The following is a 15523-nucleotide window of genomic DNA, read 5'->3' on the forward strand; positions in this document are numbered from 1 at the left end:
AGTGGCCATCGATTTTAAAGAATGCGAACATTGTAAGATGTGATAACCCTCTAGCTATCTTATCGTAAATATCGTGAAAGATAAGAACGTTTTCATAATACCTCTTATCTTCATTTTGTTCTTATCATATGCGCAAGTAATAAATTTATGCGCTCAGCATAGGATGGAAAGCAAGATAAGAAAAAGATAAGAACATTTTCAGAATACTGCCCCAGCTGGGGCTGGGTAGCCAGGACTGGAGGCTCCTAGTAGTAGCATGCCTAATCTAGAGAGTAAAAATCATTCACTCATGTGTGCTTGATATGTTACTCTCCACGAAGCCAGGTTGCGAAGTTGGCTCAGTCGGTAAAGTGTCTGCCTGTCGAACCAAAGATCGTGGGTTCGAGTCCACCCCGGGCGGATGACTGAAGCCAGTGCGTTGTGTGTAAACGTCTCTCCCCTGTTCCATAGATGCAGGCTATTTTACAGGGAAAACACTCCATCCCTTGGATAGGACGTTAAATGGAGGTCCCGTGTAGAGGAGAGTCACCACCTTTGCACGTTAACCCACTGCACTATTCGAATAAGAGTAGGGGGAAACCTCGGTGTAGTGGTCCACCTGCAATCCCCAATCAGATATCGAGAGGTGAGCATCTTCTCTCTCCGTGCCATCAACATCTGCGCACTTCCTGCCCGGTTGGCTCCTACTGTGGGGTTTTGGTCTATATACCCAAAAAAGAAGAAGAAGAAGGGATTGTGCCTATATGTGCGCACAGCTCAGTCAGGATGGGAAAAATTCCAATTTTCGCCACGCCATCATGTCATCGGCGATCGCCAATGCCAAATTTCCCTGTCATGCAGATCTAACGTTAGAAAATGCGGGGACCTAAACTAAAGCTACACACTTTGTTTACAAACGATAAAAACTGTGCCAAGTTTAATGAAATTTATCTTTCACTAATTTGTGGTAAATATTCTTAAGATCCTTGTCCTTGCTTGAGTAGAACATTCTAAGTAGAAAATATCACAAAACTCACTGATACGAAAATCCTGCTGTGTTTTCTGAACACCCCTTGAATTGATTTCGCTGCCCAACTAGAAGGGGTCCTAAGCTATGCACTCAATTTATCATGCAAAAAAACAGTATTTCCTGTGCCTCAAATATCTAAAATATGTTCATATTATTGGAAAATACGAAATTAAAGTGAATAACTCAAAAATTCCAAACAGTTGCTGGTTTTCTTTGCAGTTGATGATTTATTGGCTTGCAGCCTCTGTAGGAAAATTGAGTAGGAATCGTTTGTCACTCTGCAGTCATTTTTGTCTCACCTGCATAGCAGAGCGAGATTGTCTATAGGCGCCGCTTTTCCGATGCCGGCAGCGGCGTCGGCAACATTGAAATCTTAACCAGTCCAAGGTTAAGTTTTTTAAACGGTACATGCATACTTTATAAACATGCATATACATACATATACACATACTTACAATGCAATGTTTAGGAACATTCTAATACAAAGATTTAAAATAAATCTTTGCATTTTCTCATATTAATATTAAGGCATCTGAGACATGTACATGTAAATACATGTATAAATTCTCATATATGTTTCAGAGGCTCCAGATTTTCTTTGCCATACTATTATAAGCTTTAAGCTATGTCATCCAAAGACCATAAGATAAATTGGTGAACAGACCATCCTTTAGATTCTGAGGAAGTGGTATAGTGTTATTACCACAATTGACTAGATTAGGATGAACATATTGGTAATAGAGAAGGTTTATGTGAATTGTGAAATATACACAACAAAAAAAGTAAGTCCCCCTAAATCAACATGCTGTAAGTATTGAACTGAATAATTTTGAGATATAATATTTCGTAGGTGGTTTTGTACACTCATTAAGCAATGAGATTGATCAGTTGGGTCATGCATGAGTAATCAAAGATTGAATTAAAAATGACAATTTTTGAAAGTCACAAGAGTTGTTTTTCAGATTGTGTAAATACAAACATGACAAAGTTGGGCACAGGTTGTTTTTTTTTGTCGCTCAACGATGAAAGTGTAGAAAGTTCGGAAAGTATGTGGTAATAAAAATGATGGATGAAACAACACCAAATAAGTTACATTTAAAACCAAATTTGCCCCCATTTTTCACTTTATAACCCATCAAAATGAGTCAGTGACCTTTGAGGCGTGCTCACTCATCCATAAATAAACAAATCAATTTCATTTTTGCATAGAATTCTGCCCCCATAGGTCAATAAACATTACTGCCAATGATACTGCTAAGGACAGCTTTGAAAAAAAGTTCCACCATATTGAATAAGGGGTTACTTATTCTCAAACATATGCACCCATAGTGTACACAATGTCTATGAGAGAGGAAGTCAAAATTTTAACAAAAGTGAAATAAGGGTTTTATAGACGGTTTTTGTTACTTCTGCCAATAGTTTTCTCATGAAACTTCGCACATGGCTTCAGAGTGGCACTATCCAAAAGGTGCGTACACCAAAATAACCATTCGATACGGCATAGAGTGGGGCCAAGGCCTTGAACTTTCTTCTCATTTGCATAATTTTCTAATATTGTGTGCTCACTGAAGCATTTAACATCGGGATTTTTTAAAAATCAAATCAAATTAAGTATGCAAGAAGGTTTGTGACAGATATCCATACTTAGTAATACTTAGCAATAATGTAAAAAAGAGCTAATCACATTCCTCATGTTCATTCAAGCGTGAATGTTTAATTAAACGCCTCTGAATCTTTGAAACATGATAATTGGTCTGGAACATCATGAAACAGGTTGAGAAAACATAATTTCAGTTACCAAATTGAAGCATTACTTGCCAATGATATTTTAAAATCGTATTTTTTTTTTTCAGTGAATGTTCATTGAGCCGTGAAATGATGAATATTGTTGAAGATTCTCTTCCCATAAATAATTGTCATCATATTCAATCATTTTCATTGATAGAAATGTAAAAAAATTGCAATGATAGCAAATTTTGACTGTGTTTATTCAACCGTAAAATTTAGCCAAAAAAGTTGTATCGTCTTTTAGAAAATATCTTTTACAAGCCATCCGACTATTCTTCATGGTGAGAATGTGGAACTTTTAAAAAGTGACAATTTTGCCTTCTGGCGGTGCTCACTGAAGTATGACATAAGATACATCCGTAACATTCACTAAGAGGGTAGCTTATAAAATTACTTTCACGCTCATGTAAAAATATATTAAAAACTCCCAGTGGTTTGGAAATAATGGATGTTTGTTCAAGGGGGGACTTACTTTTTTTGTTGTGTATATTTTAAGCAACATCTAATTGCATATTTCCAAGACGGGCATGAATACTGAATAAAGGGTTCTCATTCTCCTTTCATTTATTATGTACTTTACTGCATACTTTAATAGTTTTGATGGAAATTGTGAATATAAATATTTTCAGTCAAGTTTGTCAAGTCCCTATGAGCTCTTGGTAATAAAGACTTAGTATTTAGTAATTGGCATTAACCTTTTTAGTAACCATGAAATACTGAAGTAGTAGTTCTAATAATTTTAAGTCCTAGTAAAAGTAACAAAACACAATTTGAGTAATATAATTTACATCAATTTATCTAGAATGCGGTTTTGGGGGACACACATTAGCAATACAGATTGACACAGCCCTATCATTACTGTAGATAACGTGATTGTGACATTTTGTACATTAATTTCTTCTCAAATACAGGATGGTCAGACTATATGTAAAAAATGTGACCAGCCACCCCCAAAACATATCATTAGTCACCAGGGAAGGTTCTATGTAAATAGCCAAAATAGTAAGTTGGTCTTCCAAAAACAAAAATAAGACTAAATAACTTTTCGGAGAGAGTAATTCTTCTTCTTAATACTGTAAAAATTTCAAGTTGTAAAATTAGATAGAAAACCTGATAAAATAGTCTGTTTTACACAGGTGTTTCAGGACTGCTTGGGAGTTTCTCTGAGATTGCACAGTATCTGCATCTCATGATTGAGTGGAGCCCAAACTTTAAATATTTTTCTTTATTTTTTCTTCTGCATTCAATCTCGGTTATTGTCGATTAATTTTGACAAGTTATATACCTTTTTGAAGTTTAAGATGTGCTTTTTCAAACTCGATAAAAATCTCCTAATTCATTTTTGGCAACTTATACGTGTAGTTGGTTTTGGGTGGCTGATCACAAATTATCTACATGTTCATATTAATGTTAATCCCATTAACTTTCTAAAATCAAATTACTTTCTGTGACAGATGTGTTGTATCTGTTTGCCATGAAGGACTTTTATTTCAGTTAAATTCTACATGTAGGCTATACAAAAGCTGCTCACAATTTCTATTTATATTAGATTTCAATTGCCAGGATATTTGATTTTTGTTTCTAAAAGAATATTAAGTTTTCAAAGGTATGTGGATGTATTTTAGAATGTGATTTGATACCAGGATACCATTTGTTAATACTGTAGAGCTTACAACGTATATCTTCATTTAAAAAGTGGGAAGAAAACCAAGTGCCAAAGATTTGATTTGATCAGATTTCTTTGGGATTTGTGTTTATAGTAATTAGCCTTCATGAAGTAGTAAATACATGTATACAATAAATTTTTCTTTCCTCTTCCTCTTGGAAGACATGTAATTTTAAACACTTTGTTCTTAAAATTCAAATTTGTGTTGAATTTTAAAAACTCATTGTATTTTTTTGAAAACTTTAAATACCTCAAAGTACATTTAATTTGTGAATGAAAAATGGCAAATGAATCATATTGTTCAGGGGAAAAAATTGTCATTTTAGTAATAACATAAAAAGTAGATTAAGGTCAAGAACAGAGAGAAATGAAGAATTTAGACAAGTATTGATGTGTTTTCAGTAGAAATGTTTATAAAAATCCATTTTGAAATATTGACCTTGAATTTTGAAAATTACACCCTTGATCATAAAAAGGACCTCATGCAAAGTTTTGTAAAATAAAAATGTGACCAGCCACCCCAAATCCAACAATTAGTCACCAGGGAAGGTTCTCTGTAAGTAGCCAAAATAGTTATTTGGTATTTGAAAAGCAAAAAATAAAATGAAAATCAGCTTATTTGTCAAAATGTCAAGCTTAATAGTTGAATAGAAAACAAGACACAAGAATTTATTTGACAACAGTTTTCGTGGACAGCTTGAAGTTTTACATAGATTGCACAGTGTGCACATCTCATGGTTGAGTGAACTCGAACTTTAAACATTGCTTTCTCCTTATTTTCTAAAACTCTCACACAATTTATAAATATAAAATTCGGTATTCAATCAAGAACTCCTCTGGATTATTATTGATCAATTTTGACAAGTTTTATATCACTTTAAAGTTGATGTGCTTCATAATCAAACTCAACTAAAATCTCAAAATGTATTTTGGGTGACTTAGTGTTGGTTTTGGTCACATATTTAGGATGCAATTCTGACTGCCAGGTTTTAAGGCCTGTCCTCATTTGGAAAGTGGTAACTTTAGCCATTAGATTTTATGAAGTTTGTTTGCACTGCATGGAATTATAAGAAATGTAATAGTTTGATTTCTTGTAGAAACCTAGATGACCTTTCGCAGTTCTTAAATATTTTAAATGGACAAATTTTGCACTTATATCTAATATATAGCATTCTAAATGCTATGGTGTCTCCTCTTTCCTCATCATGGAATAGGATAGTTTCATGCAAGAAAGAAATTTACAAGTACTTCAGAGTAAATTAAATAATAGATTGAATTGTAAAAAAAATGTAAAGTAATCTATAAATGTAATTAAATGTAATTGAAGTCAATTACAATTATTACAATTACTCAAACATTGTAATTAGTTGTGTAAATAATCAATTACTTTGTATGAGCCCACCCTGCTGTATTATATACTTGGTTAAGCTGCGTAGTAATGTTTTCGTCTAATGCATTAATGCACAGCTTAAAACATAATTTAGGTATGAGCCAGACTTTATGAAGTCAGGAATGGGCGAGACTGAATCTGCCTCGATTGTCTTGTATGTTTTTATTATTGTTAAAGTTGAGAATTCTGATACTATTTACAGTCTGGATACAGGAGCCAATTTGAAGATGCTCAGGCCAAGAGATTCCTTGTATGTATACCGCAGACTGCTTCATTGGTGGGAGTCAACATAAACAACAACTTTCTTGGTAAGCTTTGATAAAGGTTGTATTTTTACAGCCATTTCCAGGGGAGTTCACAGGGTACGGTTAGGATAAAAATTAATTATTTTATTCTCATTTTTAAAAGTAGTTGTGAAGGGTTTAAAAGAATTATGCAAGATAGTTCTGAAGGGATACTTTGTATTTGAAGAAAAAAACAATGTATACAATTTTTTATGTGGTGGTTCCATTCAAAATGTGAGTGTATTATCGCTATAGTTTTATTGCTAGTACTATGCAGTATCATTTATCAAATAAACAAGTAGGAGATATCTAAGTAATACAGGGCTTGTGAATCTTGATCAAAGGTTATGCCACTGAATTTGACTGAAATGCATATATATATATATATATTTTCTTGTCTGGTTCTCTTATCTCTAATTTACAGAGACTCATCTTCTGAAGCCATCCCCTATGCTAAAAGAGTAAGGTTTTCAGTTTTTTACTTTTCGTTTATTTACCATTTTGGAAACCGATATTTAATATTCTACAAAATAGGCATACATGCAGCACTGTGGTATTGAAACATATATTATGAAAGCAGGGGTATACTTGCTGAGTGTGTGTTTTTATTGGCATATTATCTGAAAAAAACTGTATTTAAACCATGGTCTAAACCAGTTATTTAACTCTTTTTTCTATTTTAACATAATATTTGTCTGAATTTGGTAGATGTTTTTGCTATTAAAGCAATAGAATGCATCCTAGTAAACATACATAAGTGTAAACTAAGTGATAATATTTGCTTTCCTTATTTTTTGACCAAACTTGAAATAACCTTTTTTTTAATACCTGAAATAACACACTACTTTGAATGGTTTTTATAGTCAATATGTTGAGTAGATTGCTGTTTATATGAATCAATCCTTTTTGTCTTGCCTTTTATCGTAGTCACTACATCAGTACAGATAAGAATGGTTCAAAAACAATTATTGTAGACGAGGCCTTTATCTTAACAACAGAAGGCTTCAGCCAACCAGGAAGAATACGCATACTATCAGAGGAGTTGGGTTATAATAAGGTAAAGTTAAGAGAAAGAAAGGAAATTGAAACTAAAATGTTAAGCTCTGGAAAAAATAGATGGCCAATGGCACCTTCACAAAAAATGTTTTAGCATCCATGAAATATTTATGGATACTTCTTTAATAAGTAATCACAATCAGCAACTTCTCACTTCTAATTTCATACTCTATGCATTTCATTATACCCTCGCCACACAAAGTGTGAAGGGATATATAGGAATCAGTGTACGGTCAGTCGATCCGTTGCAAATCTTGCACATCACACTACTTCCTCAATTTTTAACAAATTCTCTTGAAATTTGAAACACTGATTAGTCTTGGGGTGAAGGTGTGCAAGACACTTTTTTTCGCACTTGTTGAAAATTATGTCGTTATGATAACGAGATATGCCAAAAATTAGGTGAAAATATTACAATTCAAACAACTTCCTCAGTTTTTACCCAAACATTTGTTTAAGGTAAAGATATGCAAGACATGTATGTATTTTGCATGTGTCAGTAAATTTTTGTTGCCCTGGTAAACAATGAATTATACACTGTCTGGCAAAATTTGGGTAAAAATCTTCCAATTTGAATTACTTCATCACTTTTCAACCAATCCTCATAAAATTTGGATTAGAGGTAAAGATGTGTGAGACACATATTTTGTGTGTGTCAGAAATTGTGTTACTATGGGAACAACATATTACATGCCTAAAAGTAGGTAAAATCCTTGCAGTCCGTACTACTTCATTAGTTTTCAACCAATTCTCATGTAATTTTGCTCACACATTGGTCTTGAGGCAAAGATGTGCAGAACATTTTTTTCCATGTGTCAGAAATTGTGTTGCCATGGTAACAATGTACAGTGGGGGTATTTATCACCTTCAAAGATAGTTCTAGTTTAAATCAGCAACTGTTATTATTATTCTTATGTATGGATGTGATAATTATATTATATTTGGTGTCTCAGAATTGAATACCAGAAATATTTGAAGAATTAGGGCAAATCGCAGATGAGTGGTATATTGGCTCTAACAAATGGAATATTTCTGGTATTCCATGAAATAAAGCCATCCGATATAATTATTATCTATCCCACCCCCCCCCCCAAAAAAAAAGAGAGAAAAAAATATTGCTTGAACAAGTCATGTCACTTACCACAATCATTTAATATGGCATCACTTCATAAGGTCATTGTATAAATGCATTCATTCATTGTTTTATGTGTTGTATATTTCGCACACTAGCGCATGTGCTTTAGATTATTGAATACAGTCTCATATTCAACAGCACGTTTTTTACAGGAGCCTATGGGATATTCGTAGGATATTGGTCCTTTTTGGACATAGTCTCGTATTGAACAGGCAACTGATGCAGACCAAAATATGTGTTTTAATGCATCACTTAAGCACTCTATATACTTGTAGATAATAATGTTGGTTTCTGACATTTTGTTTATTTATTTCTGAGTATAAGAGGGAAGGAGTATGAACATTAAAAGAACTGATATCATAATTCTAATTTAGTTTAATTTGAAAGACACCAAATTCACTTAAAAGTAGGAGCTCGAGATGTACCTTTTCTGTGATAAGTCTCATTATACCCCTACTTAACACTTCTCTTTGTTTCAGGATTACAAGCCATTCAAGATGTTGATTATTGAGAAGCCTTTGGAAGGTGCAGTCAAGGTGCATATAAACATTCATTTTCAGGAAATGCACTGATTTTTATTAAGAGTCAGTTCCCTCTAGTATTAAAAATGCTTCCCCTATTGAGAATACATGGATTTTTTTTCATTCTGACAATACAATTAATTTGACTATAGGCGCCGCTTTTCCAATGGCGGCGGCGTCGTCAACATCAAATCTTAACCGAAGGTTAAGTATTTGATGTGACAGTATAACTTAGAAAATATATGGACCTAGTTCATGAAACTTGGCCATAAGGGTAATCAAATATTACTAAACATCCTATCCGAGTTTCAGGTCACATGACCAAGTTCAAAGGTCATAGGGTCAATGAACATTGGCCATGTTGGGAGTATTTGTTTAATTACCATCATAACTTTGAAAGTGTATGGATATTGTTCATAAAACTTGCACAGAGGTGTAATCAAGTATCACTGAACATTCTGTGTGAGTTTCAGGTCACATGATCAAAGTCAAAGGTCATTTTTAATAAGGCCAATTAACTTTTGCCATGTTTGAGGTACTTGTAATTGTTAAATTGCTGTCATAATTTTGAAAGTTTATGGATATAGTTTATGAAATGTGGACGTTAAGGGGTATAAATCAAGTATCACTGACAAGTCTTGGGTCACATGATCAAGGTCAAATGTCATTTAGGGTCAATGAAGATAGTATTATATCATTATCTGATTGGTGTTTTTTGTGAATAATTATTTTATAGTAGTTTTCAAAAGTCAGCACTGCTGCTATATTGAATCACATAATGCAGGTGAGACAGCCAGAGACACTCCACTTGTTAATTAATCTTATGGGCTCTAACTATTTATTTTCAAGTTTTTGAAATTTGAATTTTTAATTCAGTTTTAAATGGTTGGTTGGAAGGTACATGTAGCAGCCAGATAGGAGAGCAACCTCTTATGAGTGATCAACCTTAAAAAATACCATGTGATCATACACACAAGATAAGATATATTATTTACCTAAGATATAGGTAAAGCTGGCTGAGTCGGTAGAGCGGGTGTTTTGAATACGGTGACCCAGCTTCAGTTCTCACTTGCTGCGCTCATGCCCTTCTGTAAAGGCAAACAGGTCCTTCAAAGTGGGCCTTAAACCTTTGGTCCTCTGGTCGCTTGCTTGCAAGCATTCATGATTTCTTAATAGCAATCAGGTTAAAAATCACTATCATGTATACATAATTGAATCAACACTGATTATATTTCAAAGGGAGACTAAACATTGATAGTATGGAAAGCCATATGACATAATTTATAATGATATGTTGGTATTTGTATGTTGCAGGGAAGGAGAGGATCTGCAGGATTATCTGATGAGTTTCTTACTCCCAGAACAAGGTTTCTTGAGTAAGTATTTGAGATAAGATAATGGTAGAATTATTCTTGTTTATTGAATTCTGAGTATATGGTAGTGGTAATGTCTGAATTAAGAATTGCTGGTAAAAGATTTCTGATGACTTTGTCTTTTTATTCTAAAGGGAAATATATTTTGTTTTCATACGATGGTAAATTCAATTGTTTGGAAAACCGATTTATGAATAAACAATTTCATCAACTTTCACATACTGAAATTTTCTTTTGTGATAATTACGAGATTTGAGATGACCGGGGTTTATGGGCATTGTTAACAAGGTCATTGGCAGAGCAAGGTATATTGCCAAACAGCCATGAACTACCATCTAAAGAGGCGGTTACACAACACTTGCTCCGGGCTTTGTTTCGTCAAAGAAAAAGGGTTAGGGTTACAATAGGGTTTTATGTTGTGTTTACAGAGCTGCCAACTATTAAGAAAAATTCATAATTATGATTTTCATGTCAAATTATGCCAATTGCTTTTGACCTTACGGTAATTATTACTCTTTTGAGGGCAAATAAGTATGTTAACATGTAATAATGTATAGTACATTGGTCAGTGGTGAACTCATCTGGAGGCAGCGAGTGATGAACATTATTTGCATGATTGTTTATTTTTGTTTACGTCCCTCTGACTTTTGAGCTTCTGGATTACTACTTTTTTACTTTAAAAAGGTTGGGAGCTCTGGGTTTAGTGTTAGGTTTAGGATAGGGTATAGTGTTCAGGGTTGAAGTTAGTCATTCCATTAATGTGTAGAGCGGAGCAAGTGTCGCCAGAGCAAATGTCTTGGAACCAGACAGGCAATAGATGATCATTCCTTTAGAGATGGAAGCTCTTAATGTGATGCAAGTTTTATGGACAAATATATTTATACGTCTTCTCTATTAAATCAACATCTTACAAACATCCGAAACAAAAAACGCCATTTCTCTACACTCCTACATTATACTTCCATCCCTCCCAACCAACCAAAACAAAATACACAATATACAATATATATTGAGGGATAGCTTGTGGGACGACTAGGAGCCGACCGACCGTTTTTTTATTGTACATGATAAAACAAATATCGAACTTGCAGAACACCGTTCTTGATAGATATTAGGAATCTATAATGACATAACATACATCGTGTATTGTAGAGTAACAGTGACAAATGAACCGACCTCTTATCCTATATTATGCGACAAGTCAGACCAGTTGAAAAAACCAGAGGTAAAACTCAATGAGCAAAAAACTCTGGAAAAACTGTGAGAGACTTTTGCAAAACCCCCCTTGTGGGACGACTAGAGTCGACCATTTTACTTGCCAAGTTGTCATGAAACACAAACGAGAACATATACAAATAACATCAAATCATTGATACAAATGCTCATACATATTTATCCTCAAAAACAAATGATTGGTCAATCACATTCGCTCATCTTATACGAATGAATGTGTACGCCCAGGATGAAAAAACATAGATAAAACTCAATGAGCTAAAAAACTCTGAAAAACCCCAGGCCCAAACTAAAATGCATAAAGCAAATTTATATAACAATATGATAAATTTGTCTTGGTGCTGTCACAAGCTAGAATGATTTACACATACACTTTCCATTGCCACGCCCTATAGCGTGTTCATCTATGACACATGTTATGCATACCATTGTGCCCATTCTTCCTTTCAATCAAGGCGCCGGACCACGGCGTAAGAATGAATACATTAAAACGATAAAACAACATTTGCCTGCTATACAAACGTACCGCAGGCAAATAATAGTCTTCTCTATTAAATCAACATCTTACAAACATCCGAAACAAAAAACGCCATTTCTCTACACTCCTACATTATACTTCCATCCCTCCCAACCAACCAAAACAAAATACACAATATACAATATATATTGAGGGATAGCTTGTGGGACGACTAGAATTTCAAAGAACGGGAACAAAAGCTATAACGAGCTTGAGGAAATTCACTAGAAAACCTAATAGTTACTCAATTGTTTCTGCAGCAATACCAATTTAACAAAATAAATAATCCTTAGCCTAAAAAATTTCATTTTTAAAGGCAATTATTAAAATATGAAAACAAATTAAACATTTATATCTAAAATGTTCTATACTGATTTTCGTACAAATTTAGACATTATCGTAGTGCTCATGTATAAACTCTGCCACAGAAAACAAATTAGATTTATCGTCATCTAATATGTACATCAAAAATTTCCAACCATACTCCCATCAAATATTAGTATTATCTTTGATGATTTTTCAAACGACTACCTTATATGCCAAATAACATCACGACTCATGTTACATACACTTTCATTTATGTGAATATTAATAGCCTATGAAACCTGTGAATTTCAATTCCAAATGCATGATGCATAAAACAAATTGAACCCTTATTATAATATACTCCTTCAAAGTTATGGCTTTTCAACACTTATACATTTCAGCCAATTTAATAAAGTACCGGTCGTGTGATTTGCATATATATATAAAAATAACTGATTTCCTCAATCCATATTTAAGCCAAATAAAAACATAACCATATGAAACACATGTATATGCATGAATATCCTACAAATGTAAAGATTTAGAAACCAATAGCCTATGCTCCATACTATCTTCAACATAGCCATCTTTGGCCTTTTCGCTTCTCCACCTTCCATGCCTCTTCCACATCCTATCTGGTACCGAAGCCCTGGCCGCTGCCGTAGCTCCACCAGCTCTTAAAGAATGAAGACCTAAATTTGCAGTACCACAAACTTCTTGTAACCGGGCCAAAACTGTTTCACGGGCCCTTGTATAACTAATGGGCTTGTTTTTCTTTGTTAGCCCCTTTTTTCCTTTGTTACAATACAATGGTCTAAAAACATACTCATCAGACCCTGAAGCTACATTTATGTTCCCCATTTCAACATAAGTTTTCAAGATGCTAACAGGACAAGCACTCGTCTGCCCCATACTAATTACAACAGAATTACCCTGACGATATTGATCCGTTTTGCTCTTACGGATATGAATTAACATAAAATCTTCCTGAAATTCAATATCAGCTCCCTTTAAAGATAATACTTCATCTGATCTCAAAAAAACCAGAATAACTAAGCACTATATAAGCGAGATCTCTCCACACTACAATGGCTTTACTCCCTTTGTATTTTTCACATAATTCAATTATTTGCTCAGATGTCACTATGTCCTTCTTCACAATCGGTTTCGATGATTGCCTTTTTGCGCTCTCCATCAAGTTTTTAACAAAAGAATTTTCAGTAGGATCACTTGCTCCAATCATACTGTGTGCCCATTTAATTGAATATAAAGCGGATTGCACAACACTGACTAAAGACCCTTGATTCATTAAACTAGAAATGTATAAAGCGACATGAATCGGCTGTGCTGGTAAAAGATCACCTCCTTCCGCTAAAATAAATGTCTTCCATCTATCAAAACCCGAACAATACCTCTTTGTAGTGCTTTCACTCTTAGCGTCCAACATCTGCTGAGCCATAATCCTGGAAAGCTCAGAAAACTTGTCCGATTTAATCCCAGCTGCCTCGATCTCTCCCTGAATTCTCTCCTGGATACCTAGATCTGGAAAAAATAAATATGAAACACAACTAAAAACGTACTTTGAGCGCTATCATGGAAAATTTACTCTTCTTGCTGCCAAATATTCCATTATTCCCTTTTCCTTTCTTGACAACATCAGAATTCAAGATCTCAAAATCTTTAATGAAATAATAGAATTCCGACCCATTCCATACCTTCGACCAATATGGCGCAGATCTCCAAAGTGGCAGAATTAAAGAGCCATTTGCTTTTTCCCGAAACAACTTATCCACAGTTTTAGCAATCAAACGAGGTGTTGGTACCCACCAATTTAGACCATCTGTCCAACTTTGGCAAAGAGTGTCAATACCACTTGTCCCTCTACACCACCATTTTGAATTGAACCTTTCACATTTAGCATTATAGTTACAAGCAAACCTATCAACTACATGCGGACCCCATCTAGCATCTAGTTGTAGAAATAAACTCCAGCTGATATGCCAATCATCACTATCAGCCGTCCTACTCAAATGATCGGCCCATTTTTTTTTCAGTCCTCGGTATCCAAACCGGGTCAAATCTTCATTCCTGTTTCTTCACGTATTCTGCGAATCTCCATTGCTTTACTTTGCAGAACAGAATTTCTACTGCCTGCATTCACAATTTTTGCCACATTTTTATTATCAGTGTACAACCGTACACTATGCCCTTCCAGGCTACTTTTACAAGATAAAGCCATTCTCACAACAGCTTCCAGCTCCCTCCAGGTGGAGCTTTGAATCCTCTCAGATTCTGACCAAACTCCCATGAGTTCTGAATTTTCACATTCTACAACATAACCTCCATAACCAAAACCAGTTATGCCCTTGCTCCCTCCAATGACCTACAACTGCCCTCATGACCTTCGTGAATACATATCCTGCCGTCGAAATACCAAATGGCAATACGTTAAAAACATAAAATTTCCTTACACTATTACTTTCCCATGCAAAACCAAAATACCGCCTATGTTCCTCATGAATTTCGACATGATGGTAAGCACTTTTGAGGTCAAATGTAAACACAAAATCACCTTTTCCAAAAATATCTGCCACAACAGTTGAATCTTCATACTTAAATTTATCCTTAAATAAATGAGGATTAATATGCCTACAGTCCAATACCAAACGTAATTTACCCTTGTTATCAGATACGGTCAAAGGATTTATGATCAAGGGATTCTCATTAACCTGTGAAACACAACCTTTCTCTAACAATCTACTGATCTCTTCAACAAAATTAGAATTATCTAATGCCGAACGATTATTTGTCAAATCCACTCTTTCTGGATCAGAATAAAATGGCAATTTATATCCATGCTCTATCACATCCATTACCACCTCATTAGCATTTATATTTGCCCAAGACTCAAGGTTTTCACGTAATCTCCCTACAGGAGATGACACTTTATCTGCACGTTTTGAAGTGCCAACAAACAAAGCTTTCTTTATGGTCTCTGAGGCACGATTTGTCAAATTTAATGTGAAATAATTTTCACTTAACTTTGCTTTCTGTGAGGCATCGCCGCCCATCTCTCTGCACTCAGCCCTCCAGTGCCCCGCCTTGCCACAGGCGAAACACGAGCCAGGCTTCCTGCCAGCGAACAAACGCGTAGCTCTCGGCGGCTCCTGTGACTGCAAAGGTGGTCCAAAACTTGTGCTGGTGCTCGAATTGCGTCAGCCTCCTTGAGTTTCCTCGTAACCTTC

The 15523-nt window shown here is 34.8% G+C and overlaps 1 protein-coding gene across 1 annotated transcript in view; it reads left to right on the forward strand.

Annotated features, from left to right (window-relative positions):
* LOC129253595 (ankyrin repeat domain-containing protein 27-like) overlaps nucleotides 1-15523 on the forward strand; it is a 32578-nt gene that overhangs the window by 4064 nt on the left and 12991 nt on the right. The window contains exons 2-6 of the mRNA XM_064108817.1: nucleotides 6056-6161; nucleotides 6562-6598; nucleotides 7065-7194; nucleotides 8808-8864; nucleotides 10164-10225. Of these exons, the coding sequence (XP_063964887.1) occupies nucleotides 6056-6161; nucleotides 6562-6598; nucleotides 7065-7194; nucleotides 8808-8864; nucleotides 10164-10225 (392 nt within the window). The remainder of the gene's footprint in view (nucleotides 1-6055; nucleotides 6162-6561; nucleotides 6599-7064; nucleotides 7195-8807; nucleotides 8865-10163; nucleotides 10226-15523) is intronic.

The sequence above is a fragment of the Lytechinus pictus genome, chromosome 2 (genome assembly GCF_037042905.1).
Source record: "Lytechinus pictus isolate F3 Inbred chromosome 2, Lp3.0, whole genome shotgun sequence".
NCBI lineage: Eukaryota > Metazoa > Echinodermata > Echinoidea > Temnopleuroida > Toxopneustidae > Lytechinus > Lytechinus pictus.